Below are 26791 nucleotides of genomic sequence, written 5' to 3' on the forward strand. Positions count from 1 at the left end.
CATAACCTTATATTTTTATTATGTACACGAGGGGGTTTGTACCCTCGTTGATACCTCGCTCTTTACACTAAATCGTAAGTTTGTTCCAATTCTTTAAGAATGACCCCTGAATCAGAAAGGCCGTAGAATAAATAGTTGAAATTACTAAAAATACTTTAGCATAAAGAGCAAGGTATTTATCTCCTCCTAAATGCCTCGCTCTTTATGCCAAAGTATTTTTAGAACCCCTTATATGCGTAATAATCTCTGCTCGTTTTAAGTTTCAATGCTACTTCTTCCTTTCATTTGAAAAAACGTTTTCATGTTTTTTTTTCATTGTTTTCCTATAGTAATGCTAGAGAAACACACGCCCTTGTCATTGAATTTTTCTTGCCCCATGACAGATTCCTCCAAGGAAAGATCCTCCAACATAGCCCCCTCTTTTCAGCCCCACCCCCAAACAAAATAAAATTCCCCAAAATAAAAACGTCTGTACACTTCCCAATAACCATTACAATATGTAAACACTGGTCAAAGTTTGTAACTTGCAGCCCCTCATCCAGGGATTGTGGGGGAGTAAGTCATCCCCAAAGACATAGTTATTATGGTTTTCGACTATGTTGAACAAAATGGCTATCTCAAAATTTTGATCCGTTGACTTTGGGAAAAAAGTGAGCGTGGGAGGGGGCCTAGATGCCCTCCAATTTTTTTGGTCACTTAAAAAGGGCACTAGAACTTTTCATTTCTGTTAGAATGAGCCCTCTTGCGACATTCTAGGACCACTTGGTCGATACGATGACCCCTCGGAAAAAAAAACAAAAAAAAAAAAACAAATAAACACGCACCCGTGATTTGTCTTCTGGCAAAAAATACAAAATTCCACATTTTTGTAGATAGGAGCTTGAAACTTCTACAACAGGGTTCTCTGATACGCTGAATCTGATGGTGTCATTTTCTTTAATATCCTACGGCTTTTAAGGGGTTTTTCCTCCTATTTTCCTAAATAAGGCAAATTTTCTCAGGCTCGTTACTTTTGATAGGTAAGACTAAACTTGATGAAACTTATATATTTAAAATCAGAATTAAAATGCGATTCTTTTGATGTAGCTATTGATATTAAAATTCAATTTTTTAGAGTTTTGGTTGCTACTGAGCCGGGTCGCTTCTTACTACAGTTCGTTACCACGCACTGTTTGATTCTGTGCTGTGCCTTTAGGTGTTCACCTCTAAACATTCCTGCACTTTATAACAATAAACCGTAACTATGAACGTTTATCCAATAAACTTCACAGTTAATGAGCTGTATTCTATAGTTGTGGACCAGCTGTTAAGGTGGAGGTCAGCAGTTTATTTTTTGGGAATGGACTAAGGCCTAAAAAATACCTTTAGGCTTATAGTTTTAAAGCTTTTAAAAGAGGTACTTCAGATGAATTGGATGAACATTCAAATGAATACAGATTTAAACTCTAAGCTCCCTTAATTTGGAAGAATATATTTGTCGAAGGTTGTTGAATGAAGCATGCGGTAGGGGTTTCTGAAGCTCCCGTCTCATTGTGGAAACCAAGGCCTATTTAGGAATTTTCTATCTTATTTAGAAAGTAATAACACTAAATGAGCAATTTTTTTCGAAAGATCATTATAAAAATGGTGACTTGAATGCAGAATGGGCATAATATTGGATTTAATTAAGGGAAAAAAAAACAAAAAATTCAAATGAAAGTAAAGGGCGACACTGAAACCTGAAACAAATGGAATAATCCAGTATATGTGCCATCCCCTCCCCAAGAACCTGCTATGTCAGCTCACGTTTTCCTTTTTTTCCAATGCTTCAAGAGAGAATGCTCTAGCACAAGGGCAATGAGAATGTCATTAAAACACAGTAATTTCACCAGAGAATGATAGGGCGTATTGATATGCATTTACTGTAAACAATAAAATTTCCAGTTCAGATAATTAAGAAGGGAATCAATTTGTAAAAGAAACTGTTTTTCTCACGAACTATTTTTGTTCCACGGATTTTTTTTTCTGCAGAGTATTTTTAAAACTATAGCGCAAATATTGGTGGGCTGAAGAAGATAACCCCCATCACATACAAAATAATTCCTTTTTGTTGCAAACTTTAATGTCAATCTTAAATTTAACTTGATATTCATTTTTTTTATTTAATAACATAAGAGGACATCATTTGATAAGTACAAGGAATATTGCGGAGGTAGGAGGGGTAGAGCAGAAATCGGATTTTTATTTTCCTAAGAATTTATTTTTGAGAAAGCTTTTGAAAGCCTCCTCCCTCCCCACTTTCGGTATATTAAATTGGCTCAAATCCTCGTAGAGAATGATTATTTAGTTCAAGTTCAAATTCTTTATTATTCTTTAACCATGCACATTTAAAATTATTCACATAACATCCCCGGCAGGGAGACTTGGTCGAAAGCCGGGCGACAATACAAACAGTATAAACAAACAAACCTAGAAGAAACAGATGTCATCACACGTCTCACTCTATTTCACACCTAAAAATAAATGCAGAAAAACATTTATTAAAATTATTGTCAATATTTATCCGATAGCTGAATGGCCGGGAGCTACTAACAAATTAATATTTACTAATTAGCATAGCTTTGATTTTAGTTTTTAATGTTAATAGCGATAGACTCTGATCAAAAAAAGATTCATATGCGTTCCAATAATTTGTAATAACATTTTTAGGCGAAAATCTAGACCGTTTGGAGACAATTAAAGGCACAGAAAGCTTATTTAAAGGGCAACGAGTATTTTATGGTCGGACTGAGGGAGGGCCTGGAAAAAATGATTTAAAACAATCTGGTTGCAGAACCTTTAGATAACCGACACGGAAAAATATACATTGAAAAGCTAAAATTTGTCTAACAGGAATGATATTAAAATAACTGTAAAGACACTTAGTTGGAGATTTACCAGGAAGAGAAACAGGGGAATAAAATAACATCTTACGGATTCTCATTGCTTTATTTTGTAACTTCACCATAGGAGAAGTATGTGACTGAAACGTACTCAAATAAATAATCGAACAATAATTAATATTCGAATGAACAAGAGAAAAATAGATTGATTTCAAAGCATAAAAAGGAAGGAAAAATTTAAGACGATGTATTACACCTACGTTCCTTCCTAACTTAAGCCTTATGCTAGTGGTATGAGCTTTCCAGCTTAAATTCTGACCAACAATGACTCCAAGATACCGAGTTGTTTGCCTTCGATTTATTTTTATTACTCGACCTCCAAATGTGACTTCAACCTCTTGTAACGCTGGTGCTGCAGTAGAAGTTCTTGAAAAACCATAAAAAGAGTCTTTGAAGTGTTGACAACCAATTTGTTACAATGGAACCAGTGAAGCATCTTTCTCAGTGATGATTCGAGATTTGCTTTAGAGATTGATGATCTATGTCGCAGGTAGAGTCGGCTGTATCATCAGCAAACAGTAAACTGAGATCCATATCAGTCCTATGACAGGTTAGACTTAGAGGGAGATCGTTTACATAGATAAGAAATGACAGTGGTCCAAGTATGGACCCCACAGCATTAGACAGGTTTTCCTCATCTGAAATGTAGCCATTTGCATCCGATATTTGTTTTCTGTCCTTGAGATAAGATTAAATTGGGAGACTCGCTTGTCCTCTAATACCGCAATTATGTAGCTTAGATAGTAGAATTTTATGAGAAATAGCGTCAAAAGCTTTTTTTATGTCAACAAATATTGTTGCAGGTAGCAGACCTTTATCCATGGCATCATCCAAAAACAGGGTTAGCTTTAATATTGAATGTTCTGTAGAGTATGAAGACCTGAATCCAAATTGAAATGGCTGAAAAAATTTGTTTTCTTCAAAAAACTGTTCAATCTGTTATATGTACACTTTTCAATAACTTTGCTAAAAGCGGACAAAACGGAAATAGGTCGATTATTGGATGGATCTTGCTTGTTTCCTCCTTTATGTAAGGGAATAACTCGAGCAGTTCTCATCAGTTCAGGGAAAGATCCATGTTTGAAACATAGATTGACCATATGAAAAAGCACTTGAGCATAGCATCCAATGGTTTGTTCCAGTAGATAAGTAGTGAGCAATCGGTTCCTTCAGAATGTCTATTCTTCATGATTTTTACCAGATTCTTGAGTTTCACTTCAGTTATGGGAGAGAGAAATATGGAAGAATCGACGGGATGTGGAAGAAAGTCGCGAAATCCAGATTCCACATCCAAGCAGTCATTCAGATTACTGTTTACGGTGGCCTTTCCAATCCTGGCAAAGTACTGGTTCATTTCCTCGGCTACCTTTTGCTTACCATTCACTGTTGATCCATCCGAAACCTTCATTGATTCGGGCAGCCCTTGACTTTTGCTTTGTTAAGACACACGTAATCAGTCTTGTAAGATGGTTTTTATAAGATTTGAATGTAGTTTCATTATTTGATATGGGAGAATCTATGTATTCAGCGTAAAGTCGATTTTTTTCCTCAATACTCTTAAGCAAGCCTCTTGTTATCCATGGCTTTACGGGCACCTGGTACTTTTTACACCTTTTCTTCACAAGAGGGCATGTTTCATTTAAAGCATTCTGAAATATTTCAGTAAACGACCTGGATACAAATTCAACGTCATCTGACTCCAAACATTGCGACCAATCAGTACAAAGTAACATGGCATTTAGTAGCTTAACCGAACCTTAACCCATCCTTCTAGATTTTTTCATTTGTCCCTTTTCACCGGAATACCGGAGAAACTCGCTCATAAGAATAATAAGATCAGACACATCCGTAAGTATTACGTCACACGACCCAACAGGGAAATTTACAAGTTGATTATCAATAATAGATGCATTTTGATTTGTAACCCGAGTTGGAATCAAGACGGATGGAACAAAGCCAGTAGCCAATGATGTAATAAGAAAGTCTGTAGCCAGAGTACTCGAAGGCGCAGAAGTACTTGAGTCATGACTTACTGAAGAAGTGTCAATGTTAAAGTCTCCCATGAGAATGAATTTTCTTTTCTTGGAGCTGATCATCTTAGCAAACTCTTCAAATTTTTCCAAATATTTCTTGGTGCTAAAACGAGGAGGGCGGTAGAACATGCATAAAAGAACTTTCTCAGATGCTATGGTGACTTCGATAACGAGAGATTTGAGCAGCATTTGAGTCAAATCTTTAATTTCTTCAAAATGCAAAGAAGTATGGATGTAGAATGCAAGTCCTCCTTTCTGATTATTCAGTATGTTTTTCTGAAGTATTTGGTATCCATGAATTTTTGCCGCATTCAGGGTATTTGCATTCAAAAAATTCTCAAAGCCCCATAACTCCTATCCCATTACCAGGAAAGAACGTAGATAAAAAATCTAGGCTAGAAAGCACCCCACAACAATTCCAACTCGCAAGTCTAAAAACGCCATTATTAACAGGAATAATTTCTTCAGGTAAAAGATACCTATTATGGGGTAAATTATCAACAAGAGGGTCTTGGGCTAGATCATCACCTATATTTATTGAATTTAATATTTTACTCAACTCAGTAGAGTATCTCTCAAACTGTTTTAGTCTATCAGACACATAAAAAAAATTACTTAACAAAACAATTTGCTTTGAAATTACTTGCCAAATAGTATCCAAATGCAAGATACATAGTGAAAAGCGTGCAACATACCGGGTCCTCTGATGATGGATATAAATTCGAAAAGATCAAAGGCTCAATACCAAACAATAGTGCTGTAAAAGGAGAAGCAGCAGAACAAGAACTTTGAATTTTTAAAGATAGATAAAAAAGAAAACGGAAAAAGAAAGTACACTGAAACAAAAAGAGAAACAGCGGAATAGGGCACATGGAAAACGAAATAAAAATTCGCGAAGACAAACCATAAACTTTAGTTGTCCAATGCAATTAACTGAAGATACTAAAACAAAGAGACGCTAAGTAAACACGAGACCAAGAAGATGCAGTAGAAACTATTGTTTCAAGCCAAACATCAGTCCCTTTGTGGCGCACTCTGGAAGATAAGATTTCACCTTTTGATTTCATTTCTTTCGCCACCCCAAGCAATTCACTTCTTCGAGAATTCAATACGGGTGGCAGATCCGTACGTATAACAATTAAATAAAAAAATTATAGTTTTTTAACTGAAAGTAAGGAGCGACATTAAAACTTAAAACGAACAGAAATTACTTCGTATATGAAAGGGGCTGTTCCCTTCTCAATGCCCCGCTCTTTATGCTAAAGTTTGACTCTTTCTCTCAAATCTACTTTGTTAAACAGTAAAAAACTTTGGCGCAAAGAGCGGGGTGTTGAGAAGGGAAGAGCCCCTTTCATACAAGGAGTAATTTCTGTTCATTTTAAGTTTTAATGTTGCTCATTACTTTCAGTTAAAAAAGCTATTTTTTTATTTAATTTCTGAACGTTTTTTAATCAATGCATGTTTGATTTGGCTCTCCGCACATAGATTATTAAAATGAAATTTGTATAATAATTCATTTTTTTTGGCTAAATGCCTTTCTCTTAGTTTTGATCAGACGATTTTGAGAAAAAAGGGATGGGGGAGGAGGCCTAGTTGCCCTCCAATTTTTCGGTTACTTGAAAAGGCAACTAGAACTTTTAATTTCTAACGAACGTTTTTATTAGTAAAAAATGCATGTAAAGAAATTTTATATTCTTATATTTTTATTATGTATATGAGGGGTTTTGTCCCCTCGTTAATACCTCACTCTTTACACTAAAGCATAAATTTGTCCAAACTCTTTAAGAATGACCCCTGAATCAGAAAGGCCGTAGAATAAATAGTTGAAATTACTAAAAATACTTTAGCATAAAGAGCGAGGTATTTAGGAGGAGAGGAATCCCTCATATGCGTAATAATCTCTGTTCATTTTAAATTTTAATGCTGCTCCTTACTTTCAGTTGAAAAAACTTTCATATTTATTTTTTCATTGTTTTTTTATAATAATGCTAGAAAATCCTGCTCCCCCTTCATTGAATTTCTCTTCCCCCATGACATATTCCTCCAAGGAAAGAACCTACCACATAGCCCCCTCTCCTCAACCCCCCAAACCAAAATTATCCCTCTGAAAAACGTCTGTACACTTCCCAATAACCATTACTTTATATAAACACTGGTCAGAGTTTGTAACTTGTAGCCCCTCCCCCGGGGACTTTGGGGGAGTAAGTCATCCCAAAGACTAGTTACTATGATTTTCGACTATGCTCAACAAAATGGCTATCTCAAAATTTTGATCCGTTGACTTTGGGAAAAATGAGCTTGGAAGGGGGCCTAGGTGCCCTCCAATTTTTTGGTAACTTAAAAAGGACACTAGAACTTTTCATTTCCATTAGAATGAGCCCGCATTTTAGGACCACTCGGTCGATAAGATGACCCCTGGGAAAAAAACAAACAAAAAACAACAACAAATAAACACGCACCCGTGATCAGTCTTCTGACAAAAAATACGAAGTTCCACGTTTTTGTAGATATGAGCTTGAAACTTTTACAACAGATACGTCTGATACGCTGAATGCGATGATGTGATTTTCGTTAAGATTCAATGACTTCTAGTCGGTGTTTCCCCCTATTTTCCAAAATAAGTCAAATTTTCTCAGGCTCGTAACTTTTGTTGACAAAGACAAATTTAATGAAACTTATATATTTAGAATCAGCATGAAAATTCTAGCAGAAAAAAAGAGGAATATATTAACAGGATAAGCTTATTTTGGTGTTACTTGGTTGTTCTACATTTGCTGGGTTTTTTTTTCATAGGCATGTATTTTGGTGGTGATACCTGACACGGGGATGCCATGGATATTCTGTGGTAGGCACAAAACTCGACTGGGTAGAGAATTTAAAGTCCCAAAACCCTATAGGCAAGTGTATTCTCCTGATGAGCCCTTGTGTTGGGTTGTTGCCTCTGAATTATTTGTCTTTATTGTTTCAATTGTTTGGTAAATGACGACTTATACTTATTGAAGACATGACTGCCTGTCCATGAATTATTCTTTATGGTTGATTGTGTATGGCTATGCTGTTTGACCTATGTGATTGTATGGATGAGTAGGGTTAAGGCCTCATTCAAGTGCTGGTCTATATTAATCACTAAATTAGGAAAACAGTCTTCCTTTTCTCCTTCTGTCTCCTTTTTTTATGTGTTTGTGCTGTTGCATTGGTGATTTCTCTTTTCATAATATTTAGAATCAGCATAAAAATCCGATTCTTTTGATGTATCTTTTAGTATAAAAATTCCGTTTTTTAGAGTTTCGTTTACTATTGAGCCGGGTCACTCCTTGCTACAGTTCATTACCACGAACTGTTTGATGCCGCTAGATTAGAGCTTGCCAACTTTCGACATAATCAACTGCAGTTCTATCTCACAGCCCACCCTGATCAAAACAGGCTTCGTTTGCTGTTTAGACTTATTACCACGTTGACGTGAATCAGTAACATTTGACGACCGAGGAGTGATGCGATAGCACTTCATCAGATTGATAGGTTCTGTGACTTCAAGTTTGTTTCTAATAAAGTTTGTTACTGAAACTTCAATCTTTTCGGGAAGCCCGTGAATGAGTAGATTAAGCTTTCTTTCTTTTACTTCAAAAGCTAGCAGCCGCTTTTCCAAAGAATCTGATTGGGTCTTTTGGTCATCTAAGGCTAATTCAAGCTCAGAAATTTTATGGTCTCGCGACACAGCCTCATCCTCTGGAATTTAAATTCTGCCAAAATTGAGTCAAGCTTTGTAGAAACTTGAGCTTGTGCTGTTAGGATTTTGTCCAACTTCTCATTGATAAGCTTCTCAAATTGCTCAAAGGACGACTGGGTGACTACTGACATTGTAAAATTTAAGCTATAATCCGCGAAGAATGAACAGTATTGGTCTTTCATTATTCTCTTCCGTACACAAAGTAACAAGTACTTTTCTTGAATATAGGCAGGCCCTCGATATAAGTGGCAATCACCGTTGGAAAGGTGGCCCAGTGGAACGGGAATTGCGGGACACGGTACACCTTTATAATTATAGTCCAATGCCACTGAATTAAAGCCAAAGTTTGTTCAAATAACTCGACGAAAATTGACGATTTTCACAAATGGAAATAAATATTGTGTGGTGACCAGTGTTGACGCTTGCGAAGGGGGAACTGCCCCTCTTCTGCTTGCCAATTAGGGTTTCATTAATGTCTTATTATACCGCTTTACGTCTAAACTCTTAGAATGCTCAAAGATAATAATATTTCTTAATCTCTTACTGTACTCAATGTCACTAGTTCCGCAATCCTATTAGATTCGGAGTTAAATCCAGTTTATGTCCTCACAGTTCAAAGACCAAATCAATATTGATATATAGACCGCCATTGAGCATTTAACAGTATCCAAAGACTCAGCTGCAACCTTCCCAAATGGTGAAAAATGTACTTTGATGTTAAATATTTCGACTCTGAATGCATATATATAATATATATATATTTATATATATATCTATACATATATATATATATATATATATATATATATATATATATATATATATATATATATATATATGTATGTATATATATATGTATATATATATATATCTAAATATATATATATATATATATATATATATATATATATATATACATATATATATATATATATATATATATATATATATATATATATATATATATATATATATATATATATATATATATATATATATGCTTGCTTTGTTTTTGAGAGTATATGCAACAAAGTTACCTTCCCATAGGTTCTAGACAACAGTGCAATTTCGAAATTTTTTGTCTTCTTACTATCAATTATGAATGCACAGAAAGTGGGTAGAATTCAATATAAATGACAGAGTAAACAGGCAGTTATAACCTTTAACCTTTGTGAAAATATGGACTCCATTGTTAAGCGTTCATTGCTTTAATTACATAGAATTAGATCTAGTCTAGCCATTGCAAGTACCAAAACAAAACTTACTATTCATTTTTTCTGTTCACATAATTAGTTTTTCTTAAAGCAGCGAGTTTGCTGCTTTAGCGAGACAAGGTTTTTGAAAATAGATTAAAAGTTTTGATTTTATCCCACAAAAAAACATTTTTTTTACTACAAATTCAAAAATTTTGAACTTCCATGGTCCTCTAATCCCTTTCTAAACCAAGTCCGAGTTTTTAAGTTTTACTGAAAACTTTCTTGCCTTAGACCTTAGATCGAAGTGTGATTCCAGAGGCACCCAGGCCATCAAAAGGGAGCCGTCAATCTTCCTCTGGGTCTGCCACTGCCAATAAATCCTCTCGTTGAGTTTGGAGTCGTTCAGGTTTCCCATATCTGCCTGGTCCATTCGGCGAGCGGCATTTTTAAGCCTGCCTCTGCAGCATAAGCCCAATGGTTGCCAGTAATGTGTTACATTTTGTAGCCCAGGATTTTTGATTCACAGTACGTGGCCTAGGTATCTCCATTTGTGACTTCTTGTTACAACTGTCACAAGAGGCTGACCCGCCTTGTCGCCGACGGATTGGTTGGTTATTCTCTGCTGCCACAGGATGTTAGGAATTCTTCTGAGACATGTGTTCTCGGAAGCAAGAATTCTTCTTGCCTTCTCCTGGTTCAAGTGTCAAGTTTTGCTTCTTTTCCCCTTTGAATGCACAAATCCTGGCTTCTCCTGGAGGCAATTTGGAATAATACATGACCTTTATAATTGAAATGTCTCCCATGGAGTTTTGACTTGATTCTAAATAGGGAGTGGAGAGGTAAAGTGGGATGTAAAGTGTTGTTAGTTACGTTCTGCTCATAGTATGTTAATAGCTAATGAATAAATATTATTATAATTAAATCAAAGGTTTTGAAAGTAATCAATGTTCAAAATTTTGATTTTTTTCAGACAAACCTTATTGCTCATTCACTGCCCCGAAGATACTGAAAATTATATCCCCATCGCCAATATCAATCCGATCAGAAGTAGAGGCATACCCAGAAGCGATGAGTTTTACTTGGATCAAAAATTCAACTGGTAAAGTACTTGAGAAATCACAGCAGCTTGGTGACACCAGTACAGTTGTGATAAATCCAATCAATTTTGGATACACCGAGACTTTTCTCTCTTTGGCAACCAACGAGATAGGACGACAGTTGACGCCTTGTGTTTTCCACGTGTTCTATGAAGGTACTAGAATAAACATTATTATTTCGATAGTAGATTGGAACTACTTAGAATTAATATAGTTGTACGTATGAAAACAAAGAAAGGGAATAAAAAATGAAAAGAGAAAAAACAAATAGGTGAAAAAACGAGGATTTTATCAGCCAGTAGCTAAATATGAAAAACCGGTAAAGTACTTGAGAAATCGCAGCAGCTTGGTGACACCAGTACAGTTGTGATAAATCCAATCAATTTTGGATACACCGAGACTTTTCTCTCTTTGGCAACCAACGAGATAGGACGACAGTTGACGCCTTGTGTTTTCCACGTGTTCTATGAAGGTACTAGAATAAAAATTGTTATTTCGATAGTAGATTGGAACTACTTAGAATTAATATAGTTGTACGTATGAAAACAAAGAAAGGGAATAAAAAAAGAAAAGAGAAAAAACGAGGATTTTATCAGCCAGTAGCTAAATATGAAAAACCGGTAAAGTACTTGAGAAATCGCAGCAGTTTGGTGACACCAGTACAGTTGTGATAAATCCAATCAATTTTGGATACACCGAGACTTTTCTCTCTTTGGCAACCAACGAGATAGGACGACAGTTGACGCCTTGTGTTTTCCACGTGTTCTATGAAGGTACTAGAATAAACATTGTTATTTCGATAGTAGATTGGAACTACTTAGAATTAATATAGTTGTACGTATGAAAACAAAGAAAGGGAATAAAAAAAGAAAAGAGAAAAAACAAATAGGTGAAAAAACGAGGATTTTATCAGCCAGTAGCTAAATATGAAAAACCGGTAAAGTACTTGAGAAATCGCAGCAGCTTGGTGACACCAGTACAGTTGTGATAAATCCAATCAATTTTGGATACACCGAGACTTTTCTCTCTTTGGCAACCAACGAGATAGGACGACAGTTGACGCCTTGTGTTTTCCACGTGTTCTATGAAGGTACTAGAATAAACATTGTTATTTCGATAGTAGATTGGAACTACTTAGAATTAATATAGTTGTACGTATGAAAACAAAGAAAGGGAATAAAAAAAGAAAAGAGAAAAAACGAGGATTTTATCAGCCAGTAGCTAAATATGAAAAACCGGTAAAGTACTTGAGAAATCGCAGCAGCTTGGTGACACCAGTACAGTTGTGATAAATCCAATCAATTTTGGATACACCGAGACTTTTCTCTCTTTGGCAACCAACGAGATAGGACGACAGTTGACGCCTTGTGTTTTCCACGTGTTCTATGAAGGTACTAGAATAAACATTGTTATTTCGATAGTAGATTAGAACTGCTTCGAATCAATATAGTTGTAATCACTTTGACACTAAAAAGCATAACTTAAAAAAGGATAAAAATCTTCCAGAGCCATGGTTGCGTATGAGGGGTTCAGTGGTTAATTTAAAAAAAAGGGTCAGTTATTTCAGTTCCTCCATCCAGTTTTTTTTTTATTTCAGTGATCTTTTTTCAGGTGAAGTTGTTGGGTCAAACCAATAACGATTTACTCAAACTTGCGGTAGCTGAAATTGTGCCCTTGACCTTCTATTTCGAAGCAAAGTATTTATCTGCTGTGCTAACACAGGCATAAAAAGAACTTATACAAAATTCAGATAAAGAAATAATATATACTGCTGGTAGAGAAGGAGATTTGTTGATAAGACAAAATCAGAAACACGATGCAGTTCCCCCTCTATCCAGCTCCTCCTCCCACTATGTGTCCTCCTCCCACTATATATTGCTCATGTAATTCACAAATTTTCAATATAACTCAATTTAAATTTATTTCCAATTTAGTCGTTATATTTATGAGAAAGGATTTATAAATAACTGCTGTAAGCATAACAAACGTATTGAACCCTAAAGGCTTTCACAGTTTTATAAATAAAGGGCTAGGTAATTTTAATGGCAAATTAGACATAGATGGGGACATTTGGGAAATAGCTAGAAACTTAAGACACTTTCATTTTTAATTTGCTTTAGGATTTGTATTGTACAGAAAAAAGCCTGTGAAGCAGGGTTATAATTTGCTATTTTGCAGGTGGTCAGCCTCCCCCCTTTGGACTCCATTTTTACCCCCTCTAGACCCAATTTGCCCCCCCCCCCTTCCCGGATGAAATTTGGTTTCTTAAAAAATCTTGTAAAAACTAAAATAAACTTGCGCAATTCCAGAATCTGCGTAACTTTTTGCCTTTATGGCACTATATGGCTCATCTTTCAGTACTGGCATTTTCACCTGGTTTGGGAAACTTGGCTCAAATTTTGCCCCCTAGAATTTTAACAAACTATGTCACTGCTGTGGACATACAATGGTGTCAACGGTGTTTCTAGCCACAAATTTTCCTAAGCACATGAACATAGAGGCAGCCTCATATAAGGTTCATTACTGATTATGAAATACAGCATATTTCAAGGAATAGATGCAGTCCTTTGTGTCCGTATTTAATCTATCGGTGGCGCTGTGTCAAAACGTTACACTATCCGATGTTAAAGACGAATAAGTAATATAAGATAATCTGAAGGTGCCTGATATATTTTCGGAGGTACAAAAATAAATATGCTGCAACGAACACCGAGCAGACTCATGGCATAAAAATTTTTAGAAAAGAAAAAGAAAGAACAGAATCTAAATTGAAATGTCTTGCATTTTCCAACGAAGAAGTTAGCTTATGAAGTCCAAAACCAAACCTGGGATCCCAACCTGCGAGGCCTCTTTTCTCTTTCTCTTTCTCTTGCTTTCTCTCTCTGTCTATTTTCTTGCTCTTTTTCTCTCTCTTTCTATTTCTCTTTTGCCTTTCTCTCTCCTTATTCTCTTTATGTGTATTGTGTTCTAATTTATCTTTGGTTATTTTCAAAATTTTGGGATAGGCATTTGGTTCAACGTAGTTGAAAGGCTCGAAAACTATGTCTTTGAGGATGACAATCCCCAACAGCACTCAGGGCAAAGGGTGTAAGTTATCCCCTTGGGGCATTTAAGGTTTTTGTACTAAGTGCTGTCGTAGAAACTTCAAAATGGGCTCATTCAGTTGGGAATTGAGATGGTTAGTGCCCTTTCCAATAGTCAAAAGTAATTAAAGGGCAAATGCCCCCTCCCACATGGCCATCAATTCCTCGAACATTTCTGATCAAAGTTTTAATATAACCATTTTATGTAACGTAGTTGAAAGGTCCGGATATTATGTCTTTAAAGATTACAACGGCCCTCAAGAGTCCTCAGTTCAAGGGTCTTTAGTTGTGCCCTTGGGACATATAAGATTTTTATAGAAAGCATTGTCATAGAAAGTTCAAAGAGGACCTATTCAATTGAAAATTGAGAGGACTAGTGTTAGTCCAAAGTGGTCAGAGGGTAAATGCCCCCCACACCCATCATATCACCAAACATTTCCAATCAAAATTTTGAGATATCCATTTTGTTCAACGTAGTTGAAAGGTCAAGAAATAATGTGGACTTGGATTTGAATTTCGAGGACGAAGTGGTAAGTAAAAATAACACAAAATTATCTAATTTGATTTCTTGTTTTTTTTTAAGAAGAGACTCTTTATTTGGTATTTATTTTTGTTTTAACCAGTATGTAACGGGCCATTGAGCCTTGTAGGGGTAGAAAGTTATTATTGTTCATTTATTTTGATGTTAATAATTGAACTGAACTGAACTGAACTGAACTGTCGATTAAAAGTTTTCATCCCTATTTTGGACTGTTATATTTTGTCACGGAAAGGCAGTGTGGTCTTCGAAGTTATCTATTAATTATGCTATAAGCAGGGTAATTTAAGAATGACGAGCTAATACTTATTCTTTTACACTGGGAGATACAGGTTAACATTTGTCTAATCGTAATTACATAGTGTTGTCAAATGCTAAATTCGAAGGGGCTGATAATCCAAACCAATATGCGTCGCTTACTTTTTTTTTTAGGTCCACCTCAAAGGCCAGAGAACTGTACATTAGCTCAGCCGCATTCTGCAGTTTATGGCCTGACTTGTCTACCTCCTCTTCAACACGAACCGGACTATTACCTATTGGAAGTGCAAGACATTGAAACGAGTGACATATTGTTCAATATTACATCTTCAATACCCAAATTCACCTTTATTGTAAAAGAACCAAATGGATTTATGAGTCAGGATTTGCAATTGAGCACAGTGGTGAGTCTAGGAAAAAAGACAGTTGTGAGTAGATTATTTGGAGTCAACCAATTCGGAATGAGTAGAAGTATTGACATATTTATTAATGAGGAAGGCGTTGCACATATCAAGCAAGGTAAATACATAGTTAAAAGGAACACTTAACTTTTTCTTTCTGATTTATTATGCAAACACATTTATTTTCTTTTTAAGTGGGGTAGAGAGAGGAAGGGGAGCCAAAGAAAGAAAAAGAGAGACAAGTGATTAAAGAGTCAAAGGAGGGAGAGATGAAAGATATATTGCAGGTCAATATAATGTTTTTAGTTCCAAAATTTACACATCAACTACTCCTTAGGAAAAAAGGTCTGAGTATTCAGCGTTTTGCATGTTTATTCTAATTTGTGTATTTTATTGGCAATTTGTTCACCTTCTATTCTAATTCTTCGCAATTTAACTCTTTAAAAACTTTAAAGTTTTTTTGGGGTGGCGCGAAGCGCCACCCCAACAGCTATATATATATATATATATATATATATATATATATATATATATATATATATATATATATATATATATATATATATATATATATATATATATATATATATATATATATATATATATATATATATATATATATATATATATATATATATATATATATATCTATCTCTATTCACAGGTGGGACACAAGGACACAACTACAATGGCGCGTAACTAATATGGCGCGTAACGACTTACGCGCGCGGGGGGGCTTGGGGGGGCGCGAAGCGCCGCACCAACTAGGTGTTGGGGTGGCGCGAAGCGCCACCCCAACAGCTAGTATATATATAATAGATAGATGTCCCGGTGTCCCGATCGTCATTTGTGTCCCGATGTCCCGGTCTGTAATTTCGTCAGTCGAAAACATGACGTCACTCGACACACACACACACACAGACAACTTATTTATATATATATATATAAGATATAATATATATACATATATATATATATATATATATATATATATATATATATATATATATATATATATATATATATATATATATATATATATATATATATATATATATATATATATATATATATATATATATACTAGCTGTTAGGGTGGCGCTTCGCGCCACCCCAACACCTAGTTGGTGGGGGCGCTTCGCGCCCCCCCCAGGCCCCCCCGCGCGCGTAAGTCGTTATGTGCCATATGAGTTACGCGCTATTGTAGTTGTGTCCCTATGTCCCACCTGTGAATATATATATATATATATATATATATATATATATATATATATATATATATATATATATATATATATATATATATATATATATATATATATATATATATATATATATATATATATATATATATATATATATATATATATATATATATGTTTTTAACTACGTAAAACTACGTTAATTCGCGTTAACTACGCGAATATACAACATTCTCTGCTGTCCCATTGTCTGTGCATATAAATAGATTGTCAGGTTTACCGACTCTTGAACATGCAACATATAATGGTCCATGGTAAAACAATCCGCATTCAGATCTATACCTCATGATTCTAATGATTGCCCTTGAGCTTTGTTGATGGTGATTTTTTTATTTTTTTTTAGTTTTGTTTTTCTCCTTTATTTTTCATTTTTTTGCCTTTTGTTATTTTTTTTCTTTTTTAGCTTTTTTATTTTTTTTTATTAGTTTTTAGTTTTTTTTTCTTTTTAGTTTTTTGTAGTTTTTACCTTTTTTTTAGTTTTTTTAGTTTTTTTTTACTATATCCTGGTCGTCATTTATACTCCCTGTGTCCCGGTCGTCTATTGTGTCCCGGTGCTTAGTTGATGGTGATTGCTAATCGAACATTCCTTGTGTCCCGGTCGCTTTCTCTTTGAGTGTCCCGGTCGTCATTTATATTCCCTATGTGCCGGTGTCCCGGTCGTCATTTGTGTCCCGATGTCCCGGTCTTTAATTTCGTCAGTCGAAAACATGACGTCAGTCAACACACAAACATGACGTCACCCGACAGACCCACACACAGACAATTTATTTTTATATATAGACTAGCTGTTGGGGTGGCGCCCCCCCCCCAAGCCCCCCCGCGCGCGTAAGTCGTTACGCGCCATATTAGTTACGCGCCATTGTAGTTGTGTCCCTATGTCCCCCCCCAAGCCCCCCCGCGCGCGTAAGTCGTTACGCGCCATATTAGTTACGCGCCATTGTAGTTGTGTCCCTATGTCCCACCTGTGAATATAGATAGATATATATATATATATATATATATATATATATATATATATATATATATATATATATATATATATATATATATATATATATATATATATATATATATATATATATATATATATATATATATATATATGTTTTTAACTACGTAAAACTTGCGAATATACAACATTCTTTGCTGTCCCATTGTCTGTGCATATAAATAGATTGTCAGGTTTACCGACTCTTGAACATGCAACATATAATGGTCCATGGGAAAACAATCCGTATTCAGATCTATACCTCATGATTCTAATGATTGCCCTTGAGCTTTGTTGATGGTGATTGCTAATCGACCATTCCCTGAGTCGCCATCGTCATTTATATATCCCCCTGTGCACCCCGGCGTCCCCTTTGTAGTTATGTCCCTGTGTCCCGGTCGTCATTTATATTCCCTGTGTCCCGGTCGTCATTTGTGTCCCGGTGTCCCAGTCTGTGATTTCTCTTTGAGTGTCCCGGGCGTCATTTATATTCCTTGTGTCCCGCTGTCCCGGTCGTCATTTGTCAGGATTACCGACTCTTGAACATGCAACATATAATTGTCCATGGGAAAAACAATCCATATTCAGATCTATACCTCATGATTCTAATGATTGCCCTTGAGCTTTGTTGATGGTGATTGCTAATTGAACATTCCCTCTGTCCCGGTCGTCATATATATTCCCAGTATCCCGGTCGTCATTTGTGTCCCAGTGTTCCAGTCTGTAATTTCTCTTTGAGCGTCCCGTTCCTCTTTGTTTGATGGTGAGCTTTGTTGCCCCTTGAGCTTTGTTGATGGTGATTGCTAATCGAACATTGCCTGTTCCCCGTCGTCATTTATGTCCCCCCTGTGCCCCCAGCGTCACCGTTGTAGTTGTGTCCCTGCGTCCCGGTCGTCATTTATATTCCCTGTGTCCCGGTCGTCATCCCGGTATACATTCGTTTTCGAATTGGTATATGATGAAATAAATTTTTAATTTTTTCCCTTTTTTCCTTTTAGTTTTTTTTTTATTGGTTTTGACCTTTTTTTAGGTTTTTTCTTTTTTTTCTTTTTTCTTTTTAGTTTTTTTTAAAGTTTTTATCTTTTTAGTTTTTTATTTTTATTTTTTTAGTTTTCTTTTTCTCCTTTATTTTTCAGTTTTTTCCTTTTTTTAGTTTTTTTTTTCTTTTTTAGTTCTTTTAGTTTTTACCTTTTTTAGTTTTTTTTAGTTATTTAGATGAAATTTTTTTTTAGTTTTTTCCCTTTTTTTCTTTTTAGTTTTTTATTGGTTTTTACCTTTTTTTTTAGCTTTTTTAGTTTTTTTCGTTTTTTCTTTTTACTTTTTTTTTAGTTTTTATCTTTTTTATTTTTTTATTTTTATTCTTAATTTTATTAGTTTTCTTTTTCTCTTCTATTTTTCAGTTTTTTCCTTTTTTTTAAGTTTTTTTTTAGTTTTTATTTTTTTAGTTTTTTAGTTTTTTTAGTTTTTTTTAGTTTTTTAGCTTTTTTATTTTTTTTATTAGTTTTTAGTTTTTTTTGTAGTTTTTGCCTTTTTTTAGTTTTTTCAGTTTTTTTTTTAGTTTTTAGTTTTTTACCTTTTTTAGCCTAACCAGGATTTGAACCTAGGACCTTCATTCTCCGTTCTGACAACCTCTCTCACCGAGTGACTACTCCATCATGTTCATTTTGGTGTTTTAAATGGTATATTATTAACCAAATTAATGTGTTTTACAATATACTAAGCATCGTCATAACAAACATGACGACAACTAATTTCATGACGTCAGCTGACACAGAAACATGACGTCACCTGATCCACAGATCCACAGACAGACAACTTATTTTTATATATATAGATAGATAGCTTTTGGGGTGGCGCTTCGCGCCACCCCAACACCTAGTTGGTGGGGGCGCTTCGCGCCCCCCCAAGCCCCCCCGTGCGCGTAAGTCGTTATGCGCCATATTAGTTACGCGCTATTGTAGTTGTGTAACTGTGTCCGACCTGTGAATATAGAAAGATATATATATATATATATATATATATATATATATATATATATATATATATATATATATATATATATATATAAATATATATATATGTTTTTAACTACGTAAAACTTGCGAATATACAACATTTTTTGATGTCCCATTGTCTATGCATATAAACAGATTGTCAGGTTTACCGACTCTTGAACATGCAACATATAATTGTCCATGGGAAAAACAATCCGTATTCAGATCTATACCTGATTATTCTAATGATTGCTCTTGAGCTTTGTTGATGGTGATTGCTAATCGAACATTCCTGTGTCCCCGTCGTCATTTATATTTCCCCCTGTGCCCCCGGCATCCCCCTTGTAGTTGTGTCCCTGTGTCCCGGTCGTCATTTATATTCCCAGTATCACGGTCGTCATTTGTGTCCCAGTGTCCCAGTTTGTAATTTCTCTTTGAGCGTCCCGGTCGTCATTTATATTCCCTGTGTCCCGGTGTCCTGTTCGTCATTTGTTTCCCGGTCTGTAATTTATCTTTGAGTGTCTCGGTCGTCATTTATATCTCCCGGTCGTTATTTGTGTCCCAGTCTGTAATTTCTCTTTGAGTGTCTCAGTCGTCATTTATATTCCCTGTGTCCCGGTTTTTAGATTTCTTTTTCTCCTTTATTTTTCAGTTTTTTTCCTTTTTTAGTTTTTTTTCTTTTTCAGGTTTTATTTTTTTTTAGTATTTTTATTAGTTCTTAGTTTTTTTTCTTTTTAGTTTTTCTTTTAGTTTTTACCTTTTTTTAGTTTTTTTTTAGTTTTTTTCTTTTTTAGTTTTTAGTTTTTTACCTTTTTTTATTTTTTTTAGTTTTATAGCTTTTTTAGTTTTTTAGCTTTTTTAGTTTTTTAGTATTTTCTTTTTAGTTTTTTTCTTCTTTTGTATTAATGCTAAAGCCAAGGTTCGAACCTGGAACCTCTCGGACCTGGAACATAACGCTTTACCAACTCAGCTACTTCGGCTTGAATACATTCGTTTTTGAATTGGAATATGATGAAATAATTCAGACGTCATATAATGACGTCACTCGACAGACAGACACACACACAGACAACTTATTTATATATATATATATATATATATATATATATATATAAATATATATAATATTCGGCAAAATTAAATTTCTGGTATATTCTGGCCTAGGAAAATGATTTAGATAGGTGAGAAGTTTGACATTCGCTAAGAGCATTATTTTGGTTTTCGCAAATGATATCATCTAGTAAAAATTGTAATGGCGTCATGACAATTGTCACACTATGTGTAAAAATGTGTCACGTTTGCTTCAGAAGCAATCTTCATTTGCTTCTACCTAGTTCCAGTTCAAGCTATTTTAATTTTTCAAAGTAGTTTGACTCGCTATGACACTTTAATAAATTATACAAAAGAAAACAAAAATATTTAAATAGGTTGCCTACAAAGTGAGCTATACCCAGAAACTGGGACCCTAAGAGGAAATCACCAATAATATTATAAAAGTAATGAAAAATAATAATAAACATACACATCATAGAAAAGAAAATAAAACCCTACATTAAACTTACAGCCCACAATATAAATCAAATGATAAACTTAATGTAAATAAACAACACCATTGGCAACCATGATATTGATATTTATTAATAATTATTTATTAGATACAGTTTAAAACTATGTTTAGAAAACGAAATAGAACAGTTTGAATCAACATTACTTTAATAAATGTTCCAACACATTTTTATTGAATTTTTCCGAGAAAATCTGGAGCGTTTAGTATGAATTCAAGGGTAAGGCAATTTAGCAGAGCGTCTATTTAGACCAGTGGTTCTCAACTGGGGTCCACATGGACCCTAGGGGTCCATGTAATATTTTCGGGGGTCCACAGGCAAAACACAACAAATTGGGGGTCCACAATGATATTTTGGGTGTCCATGAAGAAAACCAACGCTCTTTATTTTTAAGAATTCAATTTCTACTGTAATTTACATTATTTTGAATATGTTTAGTTACTTACTCGGAATGGATATACCGATTTGTGTTTCAATTGCTTTCAAAGTTAATGTTGCCGAAATAGATTGTCTTTGCAAGAGCCCCTCATCGAATTACAAAGTGATGAAATAATAAGTGCAAAATTCAAAGATAGAAAGTACAATATATGGAAAACAAATGATGTTGCTACAGAGTACCCCTTTGCTCTGGGATAAAGCGCAGTTCTACGTTATTACTTTTCCTACATCTTATCTCGTTGAAGCGGGATTTAGTCGTGTTTCTCAAATTTTATCAAAAGCTCGCAATAGACTTGACATTATGAAAAGGAGGGATTTTCGACTATCATTAACATCAATAGAACCAAATATAAAGAAACTTGTCGAGAAGCATCAACCAACAGGGATCTCATTGAATAAACATGCCTTTTCCTTTTTTTTAGTCACACACTTAATTTCAACTGCTTTTTTTTTTAGCCAGTTTACATAAATAGAGTTAGAGTGAATTAAACTTCCTGAGGAGCTCTACTCTCCATGAGCTTTAGTTGCTTGCCAATCGAAGAAACTTGTAGAAACTTGTAATATTGTAGTTAATATCACAATAATTGTAATAATAATAACATTTATTATTGTTATTATATTAGAATATTTTAGCAAGGGTGAACAGAGCATCACCTCAACCAAGACCTACCGTAAAGCCAAACTGGTAGTTTGGCATTTGGTAACAGTTCCTAACATTCGGCAATGTAAGCATTTCAAAAAGCTCACACACAACTGGTGACACAGTAATTGGGCGATAGGAGGAGCATATATTAGCTGGCTCCCTTTTTTGTGCCCAATTTTGTGCCTTTTTTGTGCTCGTTTGGTGCCCAAATCGAAGATCAATGTCATTTTATGCCTACTTTCAAAAGTAAAAGGGCAAATTTATTTATTGCCTTCTCATACTCCAGTCTATTGAAAGTTGTTTGATTGTTGAAGTAAATCTGATTTCTAACACAGATTATCTTTTTTTAAGGTTTTTGAAATCCCATATTAAAATATTTTTGGAAAAAAAAACGCTTTTTTGCTCTTTAAGAAACTTGATATAAATTTCTCCATGCATAATATTATATGCTCCCATACATTGCTTGCACTTATAAAAATAAATTAATTTTAACAACATAAATTTTTCAACAGCGATTTCTACTAAGCTTAAATTTGTTTATGAGGTTTTTGAATTTTTGTAATCCCTTGTTAAAATATTTATAAATATTTTCACAATTGCCAGTTTTTTGCTCTTTGCCCAATTTAACGTCTTTTCATACGGAGGCTATTCAAAGCTATTTGATTATTACCAAGAAGACAAGAATATTTATTTATCATGAGGTCCAATCATACAAAACACGAATTTAAGCGGCAACTCTTTTCTATCGAACTAAGAGTAACGATTAAAAATAGCCCAAAATCCAAAAGCAAAGAACTCAAAACCAACGAAACCTTGGTCTTTTTCTTCTTCTATCTGGCACCGACGCTTACAATCATATATTTGTTCATGTTTATGTGTCTGTGTCTGTGTCTGTATTTGACGAATATGATGTTTCATCATGTTTGTCCTGTGTTTGACTCATGGCACCAGAGGCTAAGGAGGACAATCTTCCAGCAACTCTGGTTATGCCTTGACGAACACTTTCCCGGACTTCGTAAAAATCTGGAGCTTGCAAGGAGATAGCATTCAGTGGGTATCTTGACCCAGGTAGGACTTCAGTTCTATTAAAATATTCGGCAGATGAAATGCTGGAAGATCCTTCAAAGTGACTAGTGTAAACTTGACGCTCATAATCAGCACTGGAATTATCTTGAAAAAATTGTTCACTTGAGATTGCTTTAGCATTTCTGAATCTCTTCATTGCTTCGTCACTGTTTGCAAAATTGGAGCTAAAGTTAGAGCGTGGAGCTTCTTTAACAGCACTTGCTGATGATCCACCACTCTCTGAAAAATTCGAAGGCTTTGAGGCGTAAAACTGCCTCAGAGGATCATCAATTGACTTCAGACAACTCTTAGAAGAAGAGGTTGTTCCAACAAGGACAAAATCATCGCTATAATCTTCGAAGATATTATTACGGCAAGACCCAGGCATGGTTGCCAGCTTCTCTCTGGATCCTTCTTGCACAATAACATTCATATCAGAAAATGCAGAATGGCTTATAGACGACCGTTGAAATCCATCCGTCATTCCCATGCCTAGCTTTTCAATCTGCTCTGGCTTTTTGGAGTCTGCATTTTTCAGATTTTCAGATTCTTTCACAGCAGGAACTGTTAAATCTTCATAAGCTAGTCTTAAGGACGCCATTTTATTTTCGTCTAGAGCTAGTGTAGTTGGCAGTATGGGAGATGTTTGAGGCCTTTCCAACCGCTTTTCAAGCTCATAAAAATCGACCGAATTGATCCGAGTTGCACCTAATCCCTTTTTTGCACCTAGACCAGGTTTTTTGGCAGCTGGCTTTTCCTGGCCTATATATTTTGCTTTTGTTGGAGGCTTAGGCACAACACCGCCAGTGAGAAGACCTTCGACGCTGAAATCTGGCAACATTTCTTCCTGTTTTGACTTCTCATTTCCCTTTTTTAGACTAACTAGCGGAGGAGGGTAATCGTTCGTGTCCACCTGAGAGCTGGGAGGAACAGTTACAGTTTCTTTTGATTCTTTTTCGATTTCCTTTCCTTTTTCATCCGTTTCCTTTTCTTTATGTAAAGTTGACAGGCTAGAGTTGAAATTATCAATATAAAGCTGTGTTCCATACATCTTCATAGCTTGTCCAGACCATAATGCAAGCTTATCTCTGTATAATTGAGCACCATCACTTTTATATTTCTGGTGGGCCGTCAAATACATATGATGTTGACCAAAAAAGGATTGTGCTGTTGCATTTCCACCCACTTGCATGTTCCTAATTTGTGGCCATTTCCATGAATCTAAGTCAATAGACCTAACAAAACTAATGTGGACACTCAATCTTCTATGGATAGCAGCGCAATTATAGCAAAGGAAGACTCCTAGATTCACACTGGCCCATGTTGGGTTTTTCATGGTGCAATCAAAGCACACTTTATTAGCAGGTATACTTTTCAACCTATGAAATATTTTTTCTGTTTCCAAATCGCTTGGTCCACTTGTCATATTAAGCTCAGAATCTCAAAGCTTAGGTAGACTATACCCTATGGAGTTATGTTGAACTTCCAAAATTTCAGACTGAAGTCTGATTTCTAACAATGATCCCTTCTAAGCTTCAAAATTTTGTTTTCTTTTTTAGGTTTTTACGGTGCTGTAATCTCTTGTCAAAATATATGCAAATATTTTTTGCAATTACCAGTATTTTGCTCTTTTAGTAATTTAATACAAACTTCTTCACACAAGACACATAGTGTGACACATTTTTACTCATAGTGTGACAATTGTCATGACGCCATTACAATTTTTACTACATGATATCATTTGCGGAAACCAAAACAAGGCTCTTAACGATTTTTCTCAAACTTCTCACCTATCTAAATCATTTTCCTAGGCCAGAATATACCGGAATACCCCCCGCGCGCATAAGTTGTTACGCGCCATATTAGTTACGCGCCATTGTAGTTGTGTCCCTGTGTACCACCTATGAATATAGATAGGTTTATATATGTGTTTTGAACTACGTAAAACTTGCGAATATACAACATTCTTGGCTTTCCCATTGTCTGTGCATACACAAAGCCTTATGTACTAATAACGACGTCATATGCAAACGCTCTTTTTACAAACAAACAAACATGCATACACACAACTCGTTTTGATATAGATAGATAGATAGATAGATACAATACAAATTAACTGCGTAAAACTTGCAAATATACAACATTCTTCGCTGTCCAATTGTCGCTGCATATAAACAGATTGTCAGGTTTACCGACCCTCGAACATGCAACGTACAATTGTCCATGGGAAAAACAATCCGTATTAAGATCAATACCACATTTTTCTAATGATTGACCTTGAACTTTGTTGATGGTGATTGCAAATGCTAATCGAATTGGGAATTGCAATCTTTTAAATTGAAAAGGCAGATCCGTTGGAATCATGGGAATGCGAGGAATAAGAACAGCCTCACCCTCAAAAGGCCCTGTCAAGATTGTGGCCTCTATTACATTTTCCATTGTTTTTTTTTTACGGCAAGTCACGTGCCATTGCAAAGCTTTGGTGGGTTGATATTTCTTAACAGTATTATTGGTACGCCTATTTTTAGTTGTAGCACGTGTGGTGGAAACCCCTAAAAGATCCACGGAATTGTTCTGGAAACGATTGTTCTTTCAACGTTGGGAGAAATTTCGCAACGTGCATTCAATTCAGAATTTCTATCACTGATGAAGTACAATTGTAAAAATTTATGATTCTCGCCTGAGAATGGTAGAAGGGACCCTGCTCTATGATAAATTTGCCCTTTTACTTTGAAAGTAGACATAAATTGATCTGGATTTTCGATTTGGGCTCCAAACGACGTCATTCGGAAACATGAGTTATATTTTCTGATTTGTGATAAAAAACGCTTAGATTGTGACGTAGTTCCAGTAAGGAAAGTCTTCAATGGCTCTGGTGGTGCAGCCAATAGAGGAAGTTTAACTTTTCCTGAGGCGCAACCCATTCCCAATGTTTCAATACATACATGTAAATGTAATAAATAAATCTGGACGACCATAGAGACGAACATGCGCAATAGCATCTTGAGTATATTCATGCATATGACGGGGACTGCCAGCATATGACGAAGGTAAAATCGTTAATCTTCCAACGTTTGTGGTATTACCGTCATTTACAACTGCATCTCGCAAATGAATGTATTGTTCAGAGCGGAGCTTGGTCTGATTCAGGCGGATATATAGCAAAGGTTCTGATTCAATTTTTGCATACATATCAACGACATATTGGTGAAACAATTGACGGCATTTTAAAATGAAATTCTCTTCATCCTGCCGAATCATTAGTCTATAGGAATAATAATGCATTGCACTGCATTTCTTATTCATTTCTTTGTTAGTGGCTGGATTCATCAATTTAATATTAAAGTGATAGCCGTCGGCTCCATCCTAAAAAATGATAGGATATTGTAGGGCATCGTAGCATCGATGAGTTTCAGCAATTCTTACCAACTGAGCGTTTCGCTTATGAAGAATAATAGCTCGAGGTAAAAACTGATCACCGACCATAACGATTGCCACTTCGTCGATAGTTGGAGCATTGTATCTACGCACATGTTGACCAGGAGGCGTTTTGTCAGCGGAAATAACAATTTTATGCGTATC

At 35.3% G+C, this 26791-nt stretch overlaps 2 protein-coding genes across 2 annotated transcripts in view; one reads left to right on the forward strand and one right to left on the reverse strand.

Annotated features, from left to right (window-relative positions):
* The window catches only part of LOC136029863 (B-cell receptor CD22-like), a 252212-nt gene that overhangs the window by 182641 nt on the left and 42780 nt on the right, over positions 1-26791 (forward strand). Inside the window, exons 10-11 of the mRNA XM_065708320.1 lie at positions 10848-11129; positions 15028-15372. Coding sequence (XP_065564392.1) covers positions 10848-11129; positions 15028-15372 — 627 coding nt within the window. The remainder of the gene's footprint in view (positions 1-10847; positions 11130-15027; positions 15373-26791) is intronic.
* Positions 22803-24686, reverse strand: LOC136029862 (ADP-ribosylation factor GTPase-activating protein 2-like). Its single transcript, XM_065708319.1, has one exon. The coding sequence runs from the start codon at positions 24633-24635 to the stop codon at positions 23016-23018; it is 1620 nt and encodes a 539-aa protein (XP_065564391.1). The 5' UTR covers positions 24636-24686; the 3' UTR covers positions 22803-23015.

The sequence above is a fragment of the Artemia franciscana genome, chromosome 8, assembly GCF_032884065.1.
Source record: "Artemia franciscana chromosome 8, ASM3288406v1, whole genome shotgun sequence".
NCBI lineage: Eukaryota > Metazoa > Arthropoda > Branchiopoda > Anostraca > Artemiidae > Artemia > Artemia franciscana.